At 40.8% G+C, this 26,079-nt stretch overlaps 1 protein-coding gene across 4 annotated transcripts; it reads right to left on the reverse strand.

Moving 5' to 3' along the window:
• Nucleotides 1-3,258: 3,258 nt before the first annotated feature.
• Nucleotides 3,259-24,393, reverse strand: LOC115015006 (centrosome and spindle pole associated protein 1-like). 4 transcript variants are annotated; one of them, XM_029442173.1, is made up of 28 exons: nt 24,278-24,393; nt 23,382-23,483; nt 22,912-22,984; nt 22,437-22,540; nt 22,020-22,085; nt 21,021-21,280; nt 20,833-20,918; nt 20,574-20,670; nt 20,245-20,302; nt 19,252-19,514; nt 18,299-18,411; nt 18,032-18,173; nt 17,151-17,262; nt 14,484-14,631; nt 14,275-14,403; nt 10,855-10,967; nt 10,449-10,598; nt 10,124-10,267; nt 9,745-9,858; nt 9,536-9,602; nt 9,193-9,319; nt 8,795-8,934; nt 8,586-8,711; nt 5,529-5,569; nt 5,339-5,399; nt 4,623-4,732; nt 4,364-4,487; nt 3,259-3,982 (listed from the first exon to the last, which is right to left on the reverse strand). In XM_029442173.1, the coding sequence occupies exons 1-28, from the start codon at nt 24,278-24,280 to the stop codon at nt 3,810-3,812; spliced, it is 3,246 nt and encodes a 1,081-aa protein (XP_029298033.1). In that variant the 5' UTR covers nt 24,281-24,393; the 3' UTR covers nt 3,259-3,809. The 4 variants fall into 4 exon arrangements, with proteins under 4 accessions (XP_029298033.1, XP_029298030.1, XP_029298028.1 ...); XM_029442170.1 differs by having other exon boundaries at nt 14,227-14,403; XM_029442168.1 differs by having other exon boundaries at nt 14,227-14,403; nt 20,833-21,280.
• Between the last annotated feature and the right edge of the window lie 1,686 nt (nt 24,394-26,079).

Below are 26,079 nucleotides of genomic sequence, written 5' to 3' on the forward strand. Positions count from 1 at the left end.
TGAACGTAGTGGACTGTTGAGCAGTTAGAGGGGCAGATATTTCCTCAGGAGTCTTTAGAGACCAAAACAGAGCTAAAAGTTGACTCTAAATTGCTGCTAATGTTGCTGCTAGGTGTATAATTTGGCAACAGTTTTCTAACGTGAACAATAAGAAATGTGCAAGTTGATAACATAGTAATGTTGAAGGTCACTGCTCCCAAGTGGTTAAAAAATAGGGTTCAATTAGGAAACCTGTTTTACAGGGGCATGTACTTATTGATTTGGTATTGTTTGTCTAGAAAGTATGGGGCATGCAAAGGACAATTAAAAAAAGAAATTTGGTCCAGCAGACTTTACACATTTGTTTTACTCCCACAACTAGTTAATTGAGCTTGATGTGTAAAATTGATGCAGTTCCCTTTTAACAACGACTAAAATCTGACCAGTGTGCACTTAAAGGAATACTTCACCCACAAAATGACACTCAACCCGTGGTACCTTTACTTTTTGAAGAAAACGTTGTTTTTCTGGCATGCCTCCAGAGAATGAGGATCAAAATACGGAGAAAAGTCTTGATGAATCAAAGTAAACGGGGGTAAGTAAGGTTTTAGGGAAAAAGTATGTTTGTGAAGTAGGGAGCATATGATTGGATAAATGAAACTTGGGTTCTACTGTACGAGTTGCGTCAGAGTTTGTAAACGGATGTTTTGATGTTGTTAAATGCGCCCCCCCCCCCCCCCCCCACTTGCTTCAGTTCATCAAGACTTTTCTCCCTTTTTAGATTCTTCGTTCACTGTGAAGGCTTGCGAGAAAAACTACGTTTACTTTAAGAATTCAAGGTAACACGGTGAGTAGTTGATATACAAATGATCATTTTGTTCATTTTTCCTTTAGCATTGCTGGCTCCAGGCTGGACACTGACAGGGGAGGTGCAACACAAGACCTCTCTGGTCTCTTCTTGTGTTTTGGGTCGGGCTGCCAGAAAGTTAAGGACCATAAAATTAGTTTGGAGCAATAAATTGTTTAAACCAGCCGAGGAGCTTTTTGACTGGACAATCAAGTTTTGGATGAAGTTGCCAGCCATGCTATGCTGCTGTGGCCTTCCTGAGTCACTGTAATGCTGAGTGGGATTTTGTGTGTGAGTGTGTGTGTCGGTATATTGACACTGGGGTGTCTGGTTGAGTAATGGGGGCGTAGCAGAGTTTAGATGGCTTCTATCCTCCTTCCTATCCAATGCTTGAGAAGGTCATCACTCATACAGACAGAGGGAACGAGAGAGAGAGTAAGAAAGAGAGACGGTACTCATCCAGGCAGGAAAGAGAGTGAGAGGTATGTGTGTGTGTGTGTGTGTGTGTGTGTGTGTGTGTGTGTGCGTGCGTGCGTGCGTGCGTGTGCAAGCGAGGGAGCATGAATGAGACGGAGAACAGAGGGATGGTAATGAGAAAAGATGAGTATCCTCTTTTAGGATGTTGTAACAGTGGCCTCCAACTTCCTGGTATCCATTTATTTTCACATTTTTTTATTTGAATATGCTGATATTACTTCCCAGCACTATAACATATGTAGCTCAGCCACTACACACCTGTAAAGTAAGCCTCATTAAACACTACAAACAGTCCAGTCTGTGCCATCACATCCAGTCACCTGGCCATCGAGTGCTCACACTTGGTTACTGTCTGAATAGATCTGGTGGATAATCCACATCTTGGAGTCGTGCTGTTACTTGTCCTGCTGTATTTAAATCCTAGTTGGAAAATCCAACACCAGACATTTGATGCTTACATTTAGTATGTTGTCAGGGAATCAAACCCTGAACAGATGACAGATGATAAGAAACTGGAAGGCTGTAGTGGTTTGTTTTGTTTTCATTTGTTCGGTTTGGGATGGGATGACGCAGGCCAGCCTTAAATGGAAGTCTTTACTTTCACTGAGCAGCAGAGAAAAGGAATTATTCAGGCTGTGATTTAGAGACAAATCCTGGAGCGGCTCCACAGACACTGAATAATGTACTGACTGCTCAAGACTTCACTGGGAACATTTGCTGTTTAACAGCAGGGAGCCCTAAATACTGTACAACTTGAGAATTGAATATCTCAAACAAGAAGACCGAGTCTACAGCCGCACTATTAGCTCTGTGAGGCTGTACCGACACACTGCGATGCTTTGAGCTAAACGCTAACGTCTCAAAATGACAATACGGACGTCTCAGTGTCTTGACTGCTGAAGACCTGACTGCTATGAAGAGATCTACTTTATCTCGTTTCAAACTCAAAACACTTCACACACCCAAGTGCAAAACACCTCATATATCAATCAACTTTTGCACCAAATGACACACTTCATTCATACGACCAGATGTCTTTGTCCTTTGTGCTTAATCTAAGGCACTTTCACCTTTAGAGGGCTTCGTTATAATCGTTATTCTGTATGTAGAGAAGAGATGCTTCAAGTCTACAGAAACATTTGCAACAACACAAACACACTGTTGAAACTAAACCTCCTTATTTTTCTCAGCGACAGAGCAACATCTGCACAGCACATACAGTTTACATTACAGTTGTAAATAGGCAAAAGCTTCCCCGGCGCCCGAGTGTCATGACCAGCCCTGTTGATTATTGCTGCTTCCTGTGTCTCACTGAACATTAGACCCTTCCACCATTATGTCTATGCCTCTCAGTCCTTTAGATCAGTGGTCAGTGTAGCTCTGAAGCAGCTTGTTCTCGTCTTTGTACCAATGTGTTCAGAGTTTTGGAGACTCGCTCTCTGAGTGTCAGTTTAGTATGGGAGCAATTGAAAAGAAACTTTAAAGAACAGTAGAATTTTCAGACTGAATACTACTCTCTGTGACTTGGACATTAATGCTGTGCTATTGGCAGATGATGCATTACCTTGAGTGCAGATGTTTAATATTTAATGGCATTTTTAACACTAAGTGATGGGTATATGGGTTGTGTTTTATTTCTGTATTTAATACAATTACAAAAAGTTATTTTCCAGTCTTCTCAACCTCTGTTCAATATGAAGACAGCCAGACAGATGAGAGTGTATCGATCGTTTTACACACATTAATGAAAGGGGAAGCACTAATGTTTACCTGAGCATAGGGCTTTTAAACATGTACATAGAGTATATATAATATTGGACATTGAAAGTATGGCAGACTACTTGCAGATGGAGTTTTATGTAATATCAAAAGTGTTGGAGAACATCTGATTAAAGTTTTGTACATGTAAGTGTGATGACTTGTATGATAGGATGCAAACAATCAAAAACTCACAGTTCATATATTTAAAATATCATTTATTCATTTATAAAATAGACATCAGATAGTGAATCTGACGTTAACGATTTCACACAAATTAGAATAACTTTTCAGACATTCATAATGACGTGTCCATCCATTACAAAGCCTGTAATCAACAAAAAGCAGAACTCTGTCTGTCCGTCACATAGCTCGAGAACTGTTCATCCGTCCACTTCACACCTGCTGGGTGTATTGCTGGGCACCTCGGGGAGTGCAGTGTCAAATTTGGTGCAATTTGGACACGTGACCCGTTCCATATAAATAAACAAGCGAGCAGCAGGGGGCGGGGCTTGAGGGCTCTGCAGCCTTAGTCGAGCGTGTCGTCCACAGCGGGCCTTCGCAGGCCGCGGCACATTGACTGCAGTTCCCTTTTGCTCCTGAATAACTAACGATGCAAGCAGCAAAGCCCCAGGCCAAGCACACAGCCCTTTCTGAACAACCATGTTTTGTAAACCAACCACGATCTCGTGATTTAAAAACAGAGGGGCGGCCGGGTTAAGACGAGCGGCCTTGTGGGGGCGCGCCGCTACGTCGCTAACTGCTCCCTCCTTGATTGTTGGTCCAAACAGTGCAGTGTGTCGGATGTTTCTGGCCGTATCCAGGGATCCGTGGAAACAGTTTCTACAGAGCTTCGATGGTTACGATTGTGAAGAGAAAATCGGGGAGGGGAGGAGTTGTCATCAGACAAATCCACTGGACCTAAAGAACGGGAGCAGAGAGACAGAGGGAGACGCTAAAATAATTAAATACCAAACTTAGATACCCACCTCGCTTAAAACCAGCCACACGGCATGAACAGCAACAGAACTCAGTGTTTAATATCTAAACAAATGGCAACGCTATTCTTTATCCGACTACAATCTGCAGTTCCCTTGGTCAACTGTGTTTGCAGTAGTTAATGAACCCTCGTCTGAATTAAAACTCTACGTTTGGGATCTAATGGGTTTCAGAAGCCATCTATAAAGAATACTATACTGCATTCCTGGAAAGCTGCTTTGCTAATATTTGCATTCGTGCAACAAAACTGGAATAATTACATAATATATAAGAACCAGCAGAACTGAATCTTTCAAGTCGTACCAGCTGTGTTGCCACGACGACTGAGAGCCATCAGACGACTTGTCCTGTGGCTGCTCCTCCCCTCGCCGCTGGGCTCTGCTTCCTGCTGCAGTCTGTCATCATGTTGGCTGGAAGCAGCTCCATCCTGAAACAAGCAGAGGACATGAAATTAAAAATTGTGATTAAGGAAAAACAATTGAAGTTGTAGCTTAGTTAATCATTGACGTGTTTGAGCTGACAGGCCACATGGTGAGGTGTGTGCGTGTGCGTGGCAGAGTACCTGTGGGTACCGTGGCTGTTTGGCCAGCCTCCTCCTCTCCCTAGCTGACAGCTGAGGGGCTTTGTCAAACTCTGGGGTGTGCGGCACTGGGAAGGCATCACCTAGGCGGTCTCAACACACAACCAAAAAACAAATTAGTCACTGTTCCAATCCTCTAGAATTTTTTTGAAAGGCACAATGAGTAGGATTTTCCTTAAAAACAATGTATAGACTCATACAAAGATAATCCCTCTCAATCATCACTTATGACCCACTCATAAAGTGGTGTCTGTATCTACAGAGACGCTGCAGCCATCTGCCTGGATTTTTCTTTTCCTGTGCATATCTGAGCGCCAACCTCTATAAAAACATAGCAATCAGGTGGCAGATCCAAACCGTAACCTACAAATCCTACTCATTGTGCCTTTATCATGGGGATTCTGGATACTTAGATAAATATCTGTTAAATTGTTTGTTTTTTATTGAGTTATACTTAATATATGCAGAGCTCTGTTTTAGGGTTAATTTAACTTTAAAGGATTTCAAGCTGTAAAGATTCATAATTAAGTAACCAGGTGTATCTCTTAAGTCATGGAAACACTGAATCCGTTTGAGATGAAAGTATTGTCAAAATGTCTGCTCCTCCATGATGCAAGATGAAAAATGTTGCAAGTCTTTAATTAAATAATGACAGTAAAAATGCCTTTATAATAACATTTGTATCATGGTGGTCTTACCAATGAAAGCACTCTCTGACTCCAGCAGAGAACATCTTGCAGACCCCCCCATCACACTCCTCTGTAACATAAACACAACTCTGTTCACAAATCACCTCCAATAGTTACCAGTTAGTTATTACAGTACAAGTAAACCAGATGGAATCAGGAAGAGAATATTTGCAACTGAACTGGATTTTTTTCAACTCACCAGATAATCATTTTGATGTGGTGGGGTTAGGTCAAAATAATCTGCAACACAAGAAGAACATGATTTAATTTCTGTTTTTGTAATACCACAGATATATCAATAGCCATAGACGCCGTTCACAACTGGCATTAACACATACAGTAATCTTCTTCTGGATATCCTTTCTGAGGGAGGAAAAAGGCATGTTGACGCAGGTGTGAAGAAGTAGTAGTAGTAGTGATAGTAGCAGTAATAGTGACAGTAGTAGTGACAGTAGCAGTAGTAGTGACAGTAGCAGTGACAGTAGCAGTAGTAGTGACAGTAGCAGTAGTAGTGACAGTAGCAATAGTAGTGACAGTAGCAATAGTAGCAGTAGTAGTGATAGTAGCAGTGATAGTAGTAGTAGTAGTAGTAGTAGTAGTAGTAGTAGTAGTAGTAATAGTAGCAGTAATAGTGACAGTAGTAGTGACAGTAGCAGTAGTAGTGATAGTAGCAGTAGTAGTGATAGTAGCAGTAGTAGTGACAGTAGCAATAGTAGCAGTAGTAGTGATAGTAGCAGTGATAGTAGTGATAGTAGCAGTGATAGTAGTAGTAGTAGTAGTAGTAGTAGTAGTAGTAGTAATAGTAGCAGTAATAGTGACAGTAGTAGTGACAGTAGCAGTAGTAGTGATAGTAGCAGTAGTAGTGATAGTAGCAGTGATAGTAGTAGTAGTAGTAGTAGTAGCAGTAGTAGTGACAGTAGCAGTAGTGACAGTAGCAGTAGTGATAGTAGTAGTAGTGATAGTAGCAGTAGTGACAGTAGCAGTAGTAGTGATAGTAGCAGTAGTAGTGATAGTAGCAGTAGTAGTGATAGTAGATAGTAGCAGTGATAGTAGCAGTAGTAGTGATAGTAGATAGTAGCAGTGATAGTAGCAGTAGTAGTGATAGTAGCAGTAGTAGTAGTAGTAGTAGTAGTAGTAGTAGCAGTAACAGTAGCAGTAGTAGTGATAGTAGTAGTAGTGACAGTAGCAGTAGTAGTGATAGTAGCGGTAGTAGTGATAGTAGATAGTAGCAGTGATAGTAGCAGTAGTAGTGATAGTAGCAGTAGTAGTGATAGTAGCAGTAGTAGTGATAGTAGTGACAGTAGCAGTAGTAGTGACAGTAGCAGTAGTAGTGATAGTAGCAGTAGTAGTGACAGTAGCAGTAGTAGTGATAGTAGCAGTAGTGACAGTAGCAGTGATAGTAGCAGTGATAGTAGCAGTGATAGTAGCAATAGTAGTGATAGTAGCAGTAGTAGTGATAGTAGCAGTAGTGATAGTAGCAGTGATAGTAGCAGTGATAGTAGCAGTGATAGTAGCAGTGATAGTAGCAGTAGTAGTGATAGTAGCAGTAGTAGTGATAGTAGCAGTAGTAGTGATAGTAGCAGTAGTAGTGATAGTAGCAGTAGTAGTGATAGTAGTAGTGATAGTAGCAGTAGTAGTGATAGTAGCAGTAGTAGTGATAGTAGCAGTAGTAGTGATAGTAGCAGTGATAGTAGTAGTGATAGTAGCAGTAGTAGTGATAGTAGCAGTTGTAGTGATAGTAGCAGTTGTAGTGATAGTAGCAGTAGTAGTGATAGTAGCAGTAGTAGTGATAGTAGTAGTAGTAGCAGTAGCAGCAGCAGTAGTAATAATAATAATCTTTATTTGTATAGCACCTTTCATATAAGAATAGCAGTGATAGTAGCAGTAGTAGTGATAGTAGCAGTGATAGTAGTAGTGATAGTAGCAGTAGTAGTGATAGTAGCAGTGATAGTAGTAGTGATAGTAGCAGTAGTAGTGATAGTAGCAGTAGTAGTGATAGTAGCAGTAGTAGTGATAGTAGCAGTAGTAATGATAGTAGCAGTAGTAGTGATAGTAGCAGTAGTAGTGATAGTAGTAGTAGTAGTGATAGTAGCAGTAGTAGTGATAGTAGCAGTGATAGTAGCAGTGATAGTAGCAGTAGTAGTGATAGTAGCAGTGATAGTAGTAGTGATAGTAGCAGTAGTAGTGATAGTAGCAGTTGTAGTGATAGTAGCAGTTGTAGTGATAGTAGCAGTAGTAGTGATAGTAGCAGTAGTAGTGATAGTAGTAGTAGTAGTAGTGATAGTAGTAGCAGTAGCAGTAGCAGCAGCAGTAGTAATAATAATAATCTTTATTTGTATAGCACCTTTCATATAAGAATTGCAGCACAAAGTGCTTCACAGCAAAAACATAACAATTAGTACAAGGACAGAATAAGAGCATTTACAGTACAATAATAACAGTGTAGATGTAAATGAGTCTGAAGTACCATTATAGAAATAGCCGAATTAAAATAGTATAAAATAACATTGGATTTCACGCCTAGTTTCCGTATCTGTGCCGTACTTAACGACCCTACTGCCGGGAAATCACATTCATCACACCATTCTTGTAGTCTTGCCAGGTTTTTAAGTGTCTACAACTCTCCGCTCCATACTTTAGCTTCATCAAAAACTCAAGTGGGCTTTCGACTTCTCTGGTCAATACTTTACTTCCCTTTGTCCCCGTTGTACAAAGTAAGCTAAAACACAATCGTCACTGTGGGTCCCAGATTTTGTTTATGGTAAAATCCAGATAAAACCGTTATTAAACACGGTGGTTTAACCTTTTCAGTCTAAGGCAATATCTGACTACTAGTCTTCTCTGCTGTGACTAGTATGTTTCTGTCAGCTATCCCTTAGGCTAAAGGAGTTCAATATTTGACCACTCGTCTTCTCTGCTGTGACTCGTATGAAATACCTCTATCAAAACCATTTCTTCATCAACGCCAAGCAGGTCCATCAAGAAGCAAACAACAAAAAACCCACAAATTAAACTAAAACGCGTTATGGTAAATAGGGTCAAACATATATGATTTCTCGTTTCTTTCTCAGTTACCGAGAAAGCTCGGCTGCAGCTGTCGGCAGCGAATCCGTGCAGGCTGGTGTCGCAGCTGCGTGTCACGAGCATAACCGTGACCTGAGGCCTTCGTTTCTGATGGCACGCTTTCTCCTTTATTGCCGTTTATTTAATAAATTCTGTGTTATGTAAAGTGGTATTACAAATAAAGAGCTCTGACCGTCGTGGACTGTCGATCTCTGGCTGCTCTGGTGATATGGATCCCTGTAGTCCCGCCTCCTCCTACTGGCCACTCCCAGTTCCTCCAATTTAGGAACCTCACTGAAGCCCAGTCTGGACTCGCCGTCTGACATAACACACAAACAAACCAGTCACAGATAATAATATTGCTTTGCAGTAGAGTAAACTAACACTGTAAGACTGTGTTACCTGTGTATTTAAGCTGAAGGGAGTCGTGGATTCGCAGAAGGTTTCTGCGCTCTGTGTTTCTAGAGTTTGGCCTTCGGACCGGCGCCTGGAGCCGCAGCCTGGCCATATCAAACACGTCCACCGGGGGGCGCTCCCGATGTCTGCACGAAGAAAGATAAGAACACACACATAGCTACTCCACAATCTCTCAATGTAACCACAAGCAACTGCTGCAGTACCCCCAGTAAACTGAGATTAAATATCTAAATTTGTGATGCACAGCAACAGATCTACCAGTTTATCCAATGTGTAGTGGGATGTATGCATAAGCACTGAATGTTAGGAACCTAGACATGTTCCAACGCTGCACTTTGCGTTTAATGTCTAAGCTTACAGTGAGGGTGATGTCTGGATCTGACCTGTCACTCAGAGGAGAGTCTAGTCCCTCCCACTCGCTCTCCTGCAGACGATCTTCCAGACGCTTCTGTTCACTGCGAAGCTGCCGACGCAGCGCTGACAGCTCACTGAACACTTCGCGCTGGTCACCTGCAAACACACACACAGTCTACATCTGCTACAGTGTGATCACAAAAAATACCAATTCTCAGTACCAAGCTTAAACTACTAGATAATATCACAGATATGTAATATTTAGTCAAAGATCCAGGCACTGTTGAGCAAGCTGTACTTCTTGTTGAAACATTTTAACACCATCCATGCAGTGTCTTAGTGACATTTGTAACTGCCTAGCTAATACAGCACCTGCAGCGCGGAGCTGATTCCTACGAGCAGGGACAGGAGGGGACTCCAGGCCGGACAGAGAGCGCTCCTGAAACACAGAAAGTGAAAAGGTATGAAAATCAAAGATACCCAAAGGGGGAGGGAACACATCCAGGGAAGTACTTGCTTAGAACATTTATACAGAGACAAAAGGTTTTTGCCAAGAGAGTGTGTGTGTGTGTGTGACTCACAGACAGGGGGGCAGTAGACTGCTGGCTGTCAACAGTGGGGGGTCTGGGGGTGTACTGGTGTCGCCCGTGTCTCTTCTGCAGCGTGGGGATTGGAGGGGAGGGCTCCCTGCAGACCTAACGACACACAGTCAAAATATATTGTGTGTATGTATGTGTGTGTGTGTATATATATATATATATATATATATATATATATATATATATATATATATATATAGATATATATATATATATATAGAGCTGCGAGTTACTTGCTTACAGGTTTTTAGAGAATTGGCACGATAATATTATATAATAATTAAATAGTAAAATGTGTAATAGTAATTACATAATTTAAAATGATATTCAACACTTTCTAGACTTCCACCAGTGAACGAACCTCCTCCACCCGAGCCTGCCTCTCCCTCTCATACTGCCTCCTCACTGCTTCCCTCTCCTTCTCTTCCGCTTCATTCTTCTTCCTCTCCACTTCCTTCTTCCTCTGCTCAGCCAGCTGAGTCAGCTCTTCATTCTTGGCCTTTTGCTGAGAGACAGAGAGGAAACGGAGCGAGGCAGCGACAGATAAGAGGTGAAAGAGGGGAAGTTTTACTCCTAACATTTAATGAAATGCAAATGTTATCACATTTTCCTGTGGTCTTGCATTTCCAAATAATTTTAAAAAGGATGAAGTGCAATTATTAAACACGTGTGTAAAGCCTCCTCACCTCCATTTCCTTGCGTTTCTTCCTCTCTTGCTCTTCATCATACTCCCTCTGGATGTGAGCCCTCTGCTCTGCCAGCCTCTTCTCTTCCCTCTCCTCCTCCAGCCTCTTCTGTTCCCTCTCCTCCGCCTTTTTCAGCATTTTCTCATCAATCTGTAACCAAACCCAGATTAATGACGCAACGTAAACCCATTAACACAACCACCAAAACTTGCAGGCTGAAGCAAGTTTCTAGCAAGGCACGAAACAAACCTGTTTCTGGTTGGTGCTGGTGAACTCTAATTTACTTGCAATTCTACAAGCCACAAGCTAAATTTCAGAGAAAAGTCATCGGTCTGCAAAAGTGACGCTCACCAAGCCTGCCATAAAACACAGCCAGTAGGAGAAGTAGCAGTGTTTAAAGAGTTACCTGCTGTTTGAGGTAAGCTTTGTACTTGTCCTGCTCGTGGAGCTGTTGTTGGGTGGGCTGGTTGGTAAACACGTTGCCTCTGGCAAACTGGGGGGTTTGGACATGAGTGAAACCTACAAAGAGACGGAAACATAAAGTTCTACGTGAGGAGGACCAAAGACTTATTTTCTATCTAATAATCTCCCTGAGCAGTAGCTGATGACATCAGTACCATAAACCTGCATTTAATAGCCCGGCCTTTTATTTGCTTCAATCACTCAACCGGCGTATATTTGGGACAGGCCTTCATTCCTTCATTCCTTCATTCATCAGGCTTCGGAGCATGCTACAGTACCGAAAATGCTCTGACTAAAATAATTAGTGACCTCAAACTAAACTCTGATACAAATAAGGTCTCAATTCTTATCCTGCTAGACCTGAGCGCAGCATTTGACACGATCGACCATGACATCCTAATTAATAGTCTAGAAAAACTGGTTGCTCTTTCTGACTGTGTATTAAACTGGTTCAGAACATATATCAAAGGGAGAAAGTATTTTGTCAGGCTTGGAGATCATGTGTCAGAGAAGCATGATGCCCACTTTGGAGTTCTACAAGGGAGCTGCCTCGGTCCATTACTGTTCTCCCTCTACATGCTACCACTGGGGGACATCATTAGAGAACAAAATGTGTGCTTCCATAGCTACGCGGATGACACACAGCTGTACATCTCTGCTGAACCAAATGATACTACAGCTGTTAACTCCATCACCACCTGTCTGTCAGCAATAAATACATGGATGAGCAATAATTTCTTAAAATTAAATGAGAACAAAACTGAAATCCTACTAGTAGGTCCTGTAACAAAAAGAGAGATGATGCTGAATAACATGGGGAAACTTACTCCTTTGATTAAACCTGAAGTCACAAGTCTTGGTGTTATCAAAGACTCAGATCTAAGCTTTAAATCCCACATAAACAAGGTGACAAAAACATCATTCTTCCACCTTAGAAATATAGCTAAAATCAGACAATTTATAAATCAAAAGGATGCTGAAAAACTAATCCATGCTTTTATCTCAAGCCGACTCGATTACTGTAATGCACTCTTTACCGGCCTCCCAAAAAAAACAACGGAGAGACTTCAACTCATCCAAAACGCTGCAGCGAGGCTGCTGACTAGAGCCAAGAGGAGAGACCACATCAGTCCAGTGTTAGCCGCTCTACACTGACTTCCAGTAACTTTTAGAATTGACTTTAAGGTCCTCCTTCTTGTATACAAAGCCCTAAACGGAACCGCACCAAGTTACACTGCCAACTCTCTAATCAACTATGTGCCCCCAAGAACATTACGATCATCCACGACTTCTTTTGGATGTTTCTGGGAACATTTAATAAATCAAACTGGGGATGCAGTCTTTTGCAATTATGCACCAAAGTTATGGAACACTTTACCTGCAGACATTAGGGAGGCAAGCTCGCTCAATATCAATAAAACACATCTCTTTACTTTAGCCTTTTAATGGTGATATTTTATATCTCTTTACTTTAGCCTTTTAATGGTGATATTTTATATCTCTTTACTTTAGCCTTTTAATGGTGATATTTTATATCTCTTTACTTTAGCCTTTTAATGGTGATATTTTATATCTCTTTACTTTAGCCTTTTAATGGTGATATTTTATATCTCTTTACTTTAGCCTTTTAATGGTGATATTTTATATCTCTTTACTTTAGCCTTTTAATGGTGATATTTTTTATCTTTTTATCTTAGCCTTTTAATGATGCCACTTTAAACTAATTTAAATGCTTTCATAAATTTTTGCCATGCCTGGTTTAACATTGAATGTGTAAAGGTAACTGAGATGAATTTCACCACGGGAAAAAGAGGAAGTTTCTCCGATAAATGTGTATTGGAGAAAAGCTGGCTTTAACCGAAGGGAGTAAACCAGTTGAAGGGCCACAAGGGCGCATTGTTGATCTCATGCTTTCAAAATATGGCTCCGACAGTTTAAAACATTTACAATAATGGTGTAATGAATGTGATTTCCAGTAGGGTAGGGTCGTTAAGTACTGCACAGATAGGGAAACTAGGCATGAATTCCAATGTTATTTTATACAATTTTAATTCTGCTATTTCATCTGCTATTTTAATTCAGCTATTTTTATACAATTTTAATTCTGCTATATTATACTATTTTAATTCTGCTATATTATATTATTTTAATTCTGCTATATTTAATTCTGCTATATTATATTATTTTAATTCTGCTATATTATATTATTTTAATTCTGCTATTTCATCTGCCATTTTAATTCAGCTATTTTTATACAATTTTAATTCTGCTATATTATACTATTTTAATTCTGCTATATTATATTATTTTAATTCTGCTATTTTATCTGCTATTTAATCATTTACATCTACACTGTGATTATTGTACTGTAAATGCTCTTATTCTGTCCTTGTACTAATTGTTATGTTTTTGCTGTGAAGCTGCAATTCTTGTATGAAAGGTGCTATACAAATAAAGCTATTATTATTAGTCCTTTCACACAAAACGCTTGCTCAGCAAAGAAGAGGAAAAATCCTAATAAATATAGTTATTTAAACCACTATGAATATTACGTGTATAAAAACAAGGCAATCAAGTAACATATAAATTACGGATCATTCATTTGATCTAGCTTTGAGACGGTTAACGAGGCTCTTTTTCACCCAGCACACCAACACAACGCCTTCCTTTACCCTCTTTAGAACACACCTGCCCGTCGGCAACGAGCCTGTTTGGCATACCAAAAAGGAAAAGGGGTGAAAACTTAACAAGTTTTGTAGCCAGCATGGCAACAAAAACAAGCAAACCCAACAACTTTTGATGAAGGAAGTCAGCAGACAGTGAGCACCGGACTTCACATGACAATATTAACAACTTGGATTCACTTTTCTGAATAAACGTTTTGTAAAAGGAGGGGAGTCTCTCTTGTTTACCATGCTGATACATCTGAATGAATCCTCCTTTGGTCATCATGGTTTCAGTAACACTAGCTGAACTATTGAACTGTGGAGATTCTAACCGACGTAACGATGTGTGGCATGTCCATATTGACAAAAGTTACCTGCCGTCTAATTGAGACCTGAATTTATTTGTCGAAACACTCGGCGAGTAAAAAGGGACTTGGGTTTAACTGGGGCTCCATTAACAACCATAATATACCATTTTATGGTATATTAGAAGATGCCACAGTCGGCAGAGCAGTTTGTGTCCATCTGTTTTCTTTGTGTTTCACATTGCTTTGATTAAGTATCTCTGCTGCTAATCAAATGTTTCATGTCTTAGTGCAGACTGTGATGCTAAAAAAAGAAAAAGAAAAAAAGAAAGATGGTTACGGTACCAGAGAGCCTGTCACTAGTGTCATGGCTACTGCGCTCTGCTACAGTACCAGAGACCCTCTCGTTGGGGTCCGGCAGCTCCGCCCGGTGGGCCGTCACTGTGGCCGTGGCTCTCCTCTGCCACTGCTCCGGGTTGATGTAGGCCTCCTCGTTCAGTTTGTGCATCTGGTGGAGGTCAGCTGGTCACAAGAAGGGGAGGTAAGAACTTATCAATCATGGCAAGAGTGTGATCTAAAACAGACACTACACTGGGACCTACCGATAAGGTTTCCAGTGCTGTCTCTGAGTGGGGCTCCCCCCCCCCCTCGACCCCAGGGCTGGTGATTCTTCATGTCGGCCTCCAGCTTGGCCTCGTAGCGCTCCCTCTCCTCGCTCTCCACACGCTTCTGCTCCTGCTGCTCCTGGATCTACAGTACAGTATTTTCTAGGTCATTTCTCAAAGGACATTTGTTGTTCTCCAAACATTAAGACATGTTCTTCATCAGCTGCTCATCTTCTTCACAACAACAACTTCTCCTGCTTTGTACGAGTTTACATTGTAAAGCTGGTTAAAGATTGCTTTTTGTGTAAAAACAAATAAAACCTTTCAAACATAAAGATACGATACATGTTCGTAATAGTGTCATCTGAAACCAAAACAAACAAAAACCTGTCAATGATATCTCTCAGATAGCAGGTCAAACAGGAGGGAAATGAGCTGTGGATGCCGAGCCATGATGGGACCTGGGAGGAGAGCTTAGTGTTCGCTCTATCGACTGCAGGCACGTCTCATTCAGTGTGGGGTTCTCCTCAGGCTACACTATTCAAAGTCTGAGCTTCACAAGATGTTTCCAGACATTTTCCTTTCAAGGTGATAAATGCAATATAGTAAAGAGAAATCTCCTCCATAGCTTCGCTCTCTCTCCCTCGACAGAGATATTGGATAAAGAAATCTTCCAAAAAATGGATTCTGATATTCTTAACATCCACATGTACTTCAGATTCAACCTCTGTGTATAGAAAGAGCCCAGCAGCAACACATAAAAGAAATGAGGCTGTGGCTGCTTGAAACTATTGTTTTAGTTTAGTTTGTTTGACTGAAAATTAGACCGTATTATCATGTCCTACATCTTCAATCACTATCAATAAAACATACTTGACAAAAATAAAATGTGGGCTGCAGGTGGAACTCAAGAGCCATCGGTTCTAAAAGTGTGTGTGTCCCACAAGGCACAGAGCATCAGACACCACACTCCCTGAACATGCAACAGGAATTATATAGGGCGGCACCGAATGAAGCTTTATTCATAACGTTGACATTCAAATTCTAAAACAACATTTGAGTGCTGCGCACCTTCTTTTTTTTCCCGCATGTCTATTCATCAAGTTTAACTCGTACTTTTTTTATACAACCAAATATTCTATCATCCATATTTAATGGTGTTTAGCCTTTTTAAAAACAATATTTTCACTGCGGCCAAAACACTGTTTGCATTACAGACGTTTTAAATGTGAAAGTGATTTGGTACATTTGGTACAGCCCTTCTAACAGAGGCCGTGCATAAGTAAGGAGCATACGTGTTGGTATAAGCATTATGCACTCTGCCAATATAGAAACATCTGTGACCAGTAACTTATAAATAACCGCAACAGAATTAATTTCCCACATCCCTCGACAAACAACTCAAGTCCATCAGCGCTGAGCCAGCTGGTGAAGCTTTGTGTGAACCTGCAGTGATCATGTGGCACAACAATGTAGGGGTGGTAGAGGATTTATGCAACGTAAAGCAACTAGAGGAGAAAGATGAAGGACTGGGATGGGACTGAGGTGGCACTGGGATGTGAAGTAACAGCTGAAGAGCGGAACATCTCATTACACTTCTACAGCCAACTGTATGGACACATTAATGAGGAACTAAGGGCGTAACTGAACTCACACTACAGCTGTAAGCCTATTTTACCTTGTTGTAAAGCTCGCCGTTTCCTCTCCCGGAAGCTTCCTGCCAACATATCACAGACTAGGATGCAGTGAAAGTTAAAAGTGACCTGCAACCCTTTAATTGTATACTCCCCAACAATGTAGTTAGCAACCAAACAGGACCAGGAGCAAACCGGATGCTGTTCATACAGTACACAGCCATTATTAAAGGTGACAATGTTTTAAGGTATCCAGCAACATGAATGTAGAAATGTATGTTGTCCACATTTGAATCAACCTCATTAACAATATCCTCCTTGAAAGTGTTAAGACAGAGCAGAATGATTTGTATACGTAACTTATAAAAAAGAAAAGAAAAAAGGTCCCTTTGTGTCTGTGTACTAATCAATGTATATTAAATCCACATCCCTCACCAGTTTGCTGAGCTTCTAGCTAAGCCTTAACGTCTCAGCTTGCCAATTATTGTTTGGATATATTCTAAGAGAAGCACAAATTGAAAGTTTCCTCCATATACTTGCTAGATATGTTATTCTAACATACAGGATGTGGCGGTCAAGTTTTTAGCACCCAATGATCTGAGAAACGTAACGCCGAGTCCCAATCAGATACTTCTATTGTCTTACACATCTGTACATTAAAGTTATTCAAAATCCATCTAATGTATATACTTTCCAATGTAATAGCTCTGCGATGCTTTAGAAAAATACTTTGGTTTTTAGAAAATAACAAATATGTTTCTATTGCTCTTATCACAATTCCACTTTGTGTAGCGTTGGTTTTCATTTGTATTAGAACAAATTAACCAAAAGATGTCTTTATAAATAACGCTCATAACTAAAACAAAGGATCAGGCTTAGGTTTGTGCTCAATGTAGCTTTGATCGGCCTCCATCGTGATGTTTGAGGTCAGATCAGGACATCCCAACAGTCATTACATCTTAACATCGAGAGTAGAGAGCAGAGGGATCATTGTAATGGAAGATGAAGCAGTCTGGGAGGTTTCACCGACCTGTTGTTTCAAAGCCTCCCTGTAGCTCAGAACCCTCTCCCTGGTTGATCTGGATCTGTCTGAAGGGAACACCCCGACCTGCGAGTCCACACGAGCGGCCTCACTGCGCGGCCTGTCAGGAGAATCACAACATCATTTCAATGTGAGGTCTGAGATGCAAGTGAGGAAAAATATATTCTGGAGAAACATTTTCAAACTCTGATCTAAATTGTTTTTTCTCTTTTGTTTACGACTTAAGGGAGAAAAAGGTTTTACCAGGATAATCTAAAGTTCCTTCAATTTCTTTTTTCATCTGTGCGACAGGATGGAAAAACATTTTACAGGATCATTTTCTAAATAAGACTAAAAGCATTCATGTTTTCTCCATGCAGGATAAACACAGGTACAAGTTATGTGACATTACTGTCTTTAGTCCCATTTAGAACATGGGGTAGTGGTGCATGTGTGGCCAAGATGAGTATTACAACAACTACAACAACAACAACTTGAATGAATGAAAATAACCCGTTTCAAAAGATGACTTTACAAAAGGAACATGTCTGTTCTTCAGTCACAAACACAGGAGAGAAAACTATTAAGATCACTTAAAATATGGAACACCAGCATTTTCTCTCTCACTTCACTTTCAGGGCTTCCGTACTTATTACATCTCACTAAAATGACATCAAGTGCTACTAGACACCAGCAATTCCATTAGAGCAGATTACAAGAGGTCGTTTCTGCTCATAAGTCTCAAAACAATTAGTTTCAGTGAAATGAGTTCAGCTAAGATGTGTGTTGGTAAAGCAGATATGTACTGCCACTTTGATGTTGGCTGTGAATACATTTTCCGACCCCACTTTACAGGCCAAAGTATTACAAAGTGAAGGGGAGACATTTACTGTATGGGAGGCTCGGGGAAGCTGCTCCCACTGTGCTGGCTGTGAGGGCTGTGGGGACCGAAGTGGCCGGGCAAAGCTGCTCCTGGTGGTACGTTCCAGTAGGACACGGGTAGGCCGGCACCGGGAGCAGACAGGTGACCGTCTGGACAGAAACATTAAATACACATTTAAATGATGATGATGAGGATAATGCTTAATGTAGCATTTGTATAGCCTACTACCCATATGTGACGTATAGCAGAGACGTTTCACAGCGGAGCAGCTTACAGTAGGCCATGTTCGGGTCAAGCAGGTTTCTGGTGCTGGAGTAGTGACGGGGCTCTGCGTAGGAACTCCTGTAGGCGTCACTCACAGTTGAAGGAGGAGGAAACAAGGGGATTCTGGAGGTACAGAGTGGGAAATTAAATAATCAATTATGTAGGTGTTATTTTTCTGGATGCATCTATGGATGTTGGTGTTGTATATTACGTGTTACGATAAGAGAGACATGGTGTAAGGTTAACTAACAAAGCCAAAATAATCTTGAGTTGAAAGTTACTTTATACTCAAATTTATTTTTCCTCAATAATAAAAACTTTTAATGTCAAATGACTTGCCAGCAACTTGGCAAACATAACCATCTGTCAAAACGCTCTATGAGTTTAAAGTTATAACCCCTAAGATGTTCAGGGAACACTGGTTTTTAGTACTTTGCATTGTTAGTGGCATGAGTCCGCCACGCACGTGCTGGACTCAAATTGCTGACATCCACAAGAAAAGACGTGTGCATGTAATCCATGCAAAGCTCCGTACTTTGTGTACGCATTTCATTTTTTCCTTTCATTTAAAGCCTCCAAGTATTGTAAATGACATTCTCTACAAACACAATGCAGCTGGTCGTTGTGCATAACACGTATGTTACAATGCTAATGCTACTAAAGTGACATCACCCACACTGTTCAGTGTTCTGTTGCATTGGTTCAATCGTGGTGGTCACAGGAAACGTATTGGTCGCTGAGGTTTTTACATAGTTTGACAGTGAATCAGTTTGAAATGTTAGAGGGAGTAATGAGGCAGGAGGAGCAGCCGAGCTGTGAGACGCAGCGCTGCAGGCCACACGCTGCACAACTCCAACAAGCTCGACTCGAAACAATGCCAGTTTGTTTGGCTCTTCCGATATATTTCTGACCAAGTATCTGCTGAATGAGAATTATATCTTGTGTGAAGTTGAGGTTTGATACCTGGGAGTGTCCACGGCTCTGGGGAAGGAGGGGGCAGCAGGCTGGCTGTTGGGAGACAGACTCAGGGCAGAGCTGTACTCCAGCAGAGGGGACTGGAAGGCAACATGGGGCTGCTCAGGAGGAGACGTCTCTCTGTCTCCAACACCCATCTTCACATTATGAAGGAGACGTCTGGATGACATCTCACTCTCTCCTGTTGCTGAAGGTTCAAACACCTGAGGATTTTCTCTTCTGCACATTCCAAACTGTCTGATTCGGTCCGGCTGGTTGTGGATAGAGACAAAATTAAGAGAGAAACAAATATAAATGTATACGGCGGCATATTCACAATCCCACTGATATTTGCACTCATGTCATCATATTTTCTGTGTTAATATTTTACCCTGACTCTGTGGTGGCATTTTAGTCATCAAAGTTAAATGAATTGTTTTTAAATGAAGATTATACTACAGTCAAGAGTTTGCTATGAACAAAGCATATTGTGCATGTTGTCACAACATCATTCACAGATTCTGTTCCTACAGATCCTTGAGGGTAAAATACTCAAAGGTTGTGCTTTTACTGGATCCTTGCTCCTTTCTGCTCAGAATTAGTTGACACCTTTTCCAGGACTTATGATATATATGATGTAGTATTATGCCCTCTCCTATAATTGTTATGTTTTTGGTATATTCTCAGCTACAGATGACTCCAGTCTCCCTCCCTCCCTATGAACTCCTACATGCTCCGTCCTATTTATCCTTTAACACGTTTTATGCACTTTCTTTTCTTCCTTTCTTTTTTTGTGTGGTCTTTCTTTCTGATTCTGATGTTGTTGCGTTTGGTTATTGTTGTTTATTCCTCATCTTTCTGTTCATGTACATTGAGATGATAGCTTTTGTTATTGTCTTGTCTAAAGAAATCTCACACTCAAAATGGTGAGTGTGTTTAAAAACAATCAACAATCTTCTTGAGCCAAACTAACTATGAGCCGGTGGTCGGGTGCCTGCTGACCTGTTTCTCAGGATCATTTGCCCCCGTCGCAGCAACTTTCAGCCCCAAATCTTTCTCCCTGCAACAAGGACACACACGTAGTTATTTACATCGACTTACACACGCTGAGCATTTAATGACACTCATGCACAGGGATGTTCAACAAGTGAAGAAGTAGAGCTTCAGGGCTCTTTGAAAAGACAGAAGGCTGTTGACAGACACATTAGGTGATGCCTACATCTTATAATGCACATCTACGATACAGGATTAGTCAAACACATCATGTGTAGTAGTACAAAGTTATCTACAGTTGTGTTGACATGAAGAGACAACGATCAGTGACGACAAACCTTTTCTTGTTCCTGTGTTGTTCAGCCATCTGCTCCTGCAGCTCCTGTCTGTAGCGCTCCTTCCTCCTCCTTAAGGCATCTTCTGTATACGCTGCTCCTGAAAATATGGATCAACAAAGAAAGACAATCAACCAATAGCTGATGAGAACTGTCCCTAAAATCTGACAACACATGTTCAAATTGTTCATTTCTTAAAAAGTAAATGTTCATTGTTTTCAAAACAAACTGTACAGCTGCAAAATAAAACATGTCTTTTAACCTATTATAAGGCCAGTGGTAAACTCTGCGTCCTCATTTTTGCTCAGAGCTCTTGATCGTCTGCCGACTAGATTGTCTCTCTTCTCCCTGGGAAAAGACAAAGAGAAGAAACACAGAAAATGATCAATAAGGACAAAAAACAAGTCATATACTTTATAACATGCTTCTAACATACACACATAAACATACCTGGCATCAGCCTTTACACGTCTAAGCCTTCTTCCTTCCATCAGCTCCAGCTCATGCAAGTATTCCTCCTCCTCCGAGTCCAACAGCCTGGGAAGTACTGACGCCCGCTCCTCGTCCTCCTCAGAGTAGAGGGTCCTAACCTCGGCGAGGCGCAAAGCCCTGTGCAACCCCCTGCTGTCCTCTGTCAGAGTGGCAGCGTCCCTCCGTGAGGGAGGTCGCTGTTTGGGAAGATCACCTGCCTGGTTTTCAAGCAGGTGATGCTAAAGGAAACATTATAGAAGCAATGTCATCAGCCATCATCAGGTCCTCAGTGTCACGCGCATCATGTCGACGGTGTGGAAGTTCTTCAGCGTGACGGAAGACGACATTTCACCACAAGATGGAATTATGATTTAAAACTCAATTATATAACTAACTATATATCCAACCTGTCAGCTCTAGTTTCACCATGTATCCACTACTTCTTTTGTAATATTTCATTGCAGCCATTTGCGCATTACTTTAAGCTAACTATTCCAACTTCTCTGCTCGCTTCATATCTAGTCATTATGTGACACTTTTAGTCACAAGCTGTTTAGGTGTTATAACTGACTGATATTCTTTTAATCAAACTCTAATTTCTATTTTGACAATGAGTTCCTTCTCCACTAGTATTCCTGGTTGGGCATCAATAGCAGTCACTGCTTTTCAGTCAGTTGCTCTTTTTCACAACTTACCGTAACTGTAACTGTTTTGGATCTTTTATTAAATCTTTATTCATATTGAATGGATGAGAAAGTTAGGACAAGGTTCCTGCATCACTTATTGCTCTTCCATAGATTTTCACCGTTCAGTGAAGTTCGGTTAATTTCTTTCATTAAAAGAAAAGGTGACGAGTAAAACAGTCAAGGTTCTTTGTTAAATATGTGATATGCCAGAAAATGAGTCAGCATTTTTGTAAGATCATAATTACCCTGTCCAATCAAAGACATCATTAAGTTGTTAAAGAGAGACATTTACCTTGAGAGATCTCCTGTTATCAAGGTGATTTAACGGTCCAGGCTCTCCATGGTCAAAGTGTTTTTTCTGTAACATAAAATGTTCCTGTCATGATTCCAACATTGTGATTTTTACACTTCCTACAAAGTAGATACCCAATTTTATATGCAAAGAAATATTTAATCAGGTCATCCACTGCAGGTATTATACATGGCAAGCAGCATCTGTGGTGTGAGGAGGACACAAACTTCCTCATATTCATATTCATATATATAAGAATTCCTCATATATTTGTTGTAAATGTACAACTTTTATCTTAAAAATTCCAAGTTTTTGTTCAGAGTATTACCTACCTCCCTCAGGCCTTAATATGCTGTTGTACTGACCTTGTAGCTTTTCTGCTACAGACAAACACACAAGTAAACAGGTGACAGTCACCTGAGCCATGTAGCGCCTGTAGTCCATACGGAGCTCATGCTGCAGTCTCTGTTTCTTCCTCTCATACTCCACACCCAGAGGTAGACCTACAGTGCAACTGTCCTCTGACAAAACACATCCAGCATTTTTTAATAGAGAGACAAAACAAGACAACTGCCAGTTTAAAGAGACAGACAAACGTTGTGCCAACACACATGCTATTGAAGGTTTAATGTGTAAGATATGCCAGAATTTAAACTTAAACCATTAAACAATTAACGAACATTATCAACAGAATGTGAAGAGGTAACAGTGCTGACCCACATGAAGATTATAAGAGAGCAGTGTTTATATCCACCCAGTTTAGAGGTGAAATACTGCCCCCTATTTCTTTGGAGCAGGTGGCTGGGAATTAAACATTGAACCTTAAATATTGTTTTATGAAAAGAATCATGTAAAAAACACTAAAGAAGGAAAATGTGGAACTGAACTGTACCTTTCCCCTGTGCTATAGACTTGGGAGGGATGTTCTCCTTAACAGTCGACCCATAGGCTCTGTGGGGTTTTGCCTGTCAGTCAAAAAAAGAAGAGCGTCATGCATTAAAAGATATCCACAACAGGATCACAGTAATAGGGTCATCCCCAGGCTCTATTCAGAACTTTACATTTCCAAACAAATAGCTTACTAAAAAGGGACCAAACACTTGTTATAGTCTATCAGTTAAAAATGTAAACTTTTTAGAGGTTATCAGTTCCCACTTGTGTCAGCATAAAATGATTTAGTATTTACTTTCATCATGTTTTATTCAGAGGATGCACCCTAGTGGCGGGTAAATAAAATGACATATGAATCAGAGTTCAACAAAAGAATTTACATATATAATAAGTGGTTATTTATCCAGAACCCTGACCTGGTCCTGAAACAGTTCCGAACTTAATAACCCATCAGCCATCATTTCAACACACCAGTATTTCCATGTAAGGAGGGTCTTGTTTTAAACTGGCTTTATCCTCAGCCACTCTCGCCTTCCGCTCCCTGATGAAGTTCTCCAGCTCGTCATCCATCTCCTTTTGGCAAAGTCATACAACCCAACTGAGAACACAAAATATCATGCTTGGCATAATATAAAGAACTGTGTAAAATGATGAAATTATTTTAACTAAGGAAAATAAGAACAAATATTTAATAGGCCTAATAACCCTTTATTTATAACTGTGTGCCATGTGTAATATGTACAGGTTGTATCACAACCAGAGCCCAGCAGGTGATTTCACTCATTAGGTCCTCTTATCTCGAAGTGCTAATCGATTTAAAACACCTGCAAGCTAGAATGAAAAGTATCCGCTTTGTACTGCTGTGAGGCACTTTGGAGTTCACTTTACATGTACATTGTCAGTGGAGCTGATGAATAAAGAAAAGTCGTTTTGGGCCTTGTCATAGGTGCCATTAAATGTTGTTTTTAACAGTAGTGGGCAAGTCGGTAACGTTACTGTCGCTTTAATTTTCCGTTGTCAGGCAACCACAGTGAACAGGTTAGCGTCACATTCCCAACAGATAGCATTAACCCGCTTAACGGTATTAGCTTAGCTGCTTTCATAACTATATACAATTATTGTTCGTATGAAAAATAATATTACTTCTAACACGTTGTATGAAATAATGCTTCTTTCGTTAGTTTAAAATGACCGATAGCTTTAAGTTAGCTAGCTTGTTAGCTTGACTGAAGGAAAGGCAAATCTAAAGTAAAACCAATAGGAACGACACAGAAATTAGGAAAGCTAACCTTAGCTAATGACCAGCTAGCGTTAGCTTTCTGAGGTAACAGTCAATATTATTCTCGTTAACACTAAACAAAACCTACCATTGAGCGATTGAATATGACGTTACCGGATAAGGCAATGTTTGTTAGCAGGCAAATGTTGGCGGCGCCTTGGTCGTCCACTTTGAGCCTCCAATATCACTAGCGCGTTAATGATAATATTGCACTACTTCCGGTTACAAGTGTCAAAATAAAACCATGTGCATTGTTGTATCTCAGCTGGTTACATTACATTACATTACAGTTAATTTAGCTAACTCTTTTGTCCAAAGCGACAATAAGTGCAAACAATCATGAGGATACAACTCCGAACGTCAAGAATCTTATAAGTACATTAGCTTCAAATAGGTGGAATCATTTAAGTGCAGAACAATAGCTTCAAATAAGCCAAACAAAGTGCAACATACAGAAACAAGAGAATACAAATTCAACCATTAGCTACACATAAGCCAAACCAATGTAAGTGCAACATACAAAGAACAGAATTATTATTATTTATTTATAATTTAAAAAAAGAAAATGTATTCCTCGAGGTGCAGTCGAAACTTGTGAGTTTTCAGTCTGCGACGGAAGGTGTGTAGACTGTCTGCTGACCTGACATCAATGGGGAGGTCGTTCCAACATTTTGGAGCCAGGATAGCAAACAGGCGGGTTTTGTTTGAGGGGAATCTGGGTTCCACTCTCAGTGAGGGGGTGGTGAGCCGATTGGCCGATGCAGAGTGAAGTGAACGCGCTGGGGTGAATGGTTCGACCATGGCCTGGATGTAGGAAGGGGCTGATCCATTCACAGCACGGTAGGCCAGCACCAGAGTCTTGAAGCAGATTCGGGCTACCACTGGTAATAATAATAATAATAATAATAATAATAATAATAATAATAATAATAATAATAATAATAATAGATTAGAGTCTGAAGTACCATTATACAAATAGCAGAATTTGAATATTATAAAATAGCAGAATTTAAAATAGTATAAAATAACATTGGAAATCATGCCTAGTTTCCCTATCTGTGCAGTACTTAACGACCCTACTGCCGGGAAATCACATTCATTACACCATTATTGTAAATGTTTTAAACTGTCAGAGCCATATTTTGAAACACATGATCTCCAAGCCTGACAAAATATTTCTCCCTTTGAGAAGCGGTGTAGTGTGGGAGAACTTGAGTAGATTGAAGTCCAGTTGGGCTGCTGCTTTCTGGATGAGCTATAGAAGTTGGATGGTACATGTAGGCAGTCCAGCAAGCAGGGAGTTGCAGTAGTCAATGCGTGAGATGACAAGAGCCTGGACAACAACCTGCGTCACTTTCTGAGTCAGTAGGGAACGTATCCTCCTGATGTTGTACAGAGTGTGTCTGCAGGAGCAGGTTGTTGCAGCGATGTTGGCACTGAAGGACAGTTGGTCGTCCAGTGTCACACCCAGATTCCTTGCCGATGTTGATGGTAAGGTCTTGGATGGGAGAGCCCTTGTCAAGGTTGAGTTTCAAGTGCTGTGCAGCCATCCACTGAGAGATATCAGCCAGACGAGCCGAGATCCGTGCCTCCACCTGGGTTTCAGATCTGGGAAAAGACAGAATCAGTTGAGTGTCATCTGCGTAGCTGTGGTAGGAGAAGCCATGAGAGTGAATGACAGAACCAATTGAGTTGGTGTACAGAGAAAAGAGGAGGGGACCCAGGACGAAGCCCTGAGGTACCCCGAGCAGATTCGAGCAGGAAGAGAGCAGAGCCTGAGAATCCCAGTTCTTGGAGGGTGTAGAGGAGGATGTGATGGTTCACCGTGTCAAACGCAGCAGAAAGGTCCAGAAGGATGACAACAGAGGAGAGGGAGGCTGCTCTAGCAGC

Source organism: Cottoperca gobio, chromosome 10, assembly GCF_900634415.1.
Source record: "Cottoperca gobio chromosome 10, fCotGob3.1, whole genome shotgun sequence".
NCBI classification, from domain to species: Eukaryota; Metazoa; Chordata; class Actinopteri; order Perciformes; family Bovichtidae; genus Cottoperca; species Cottoperca gobio.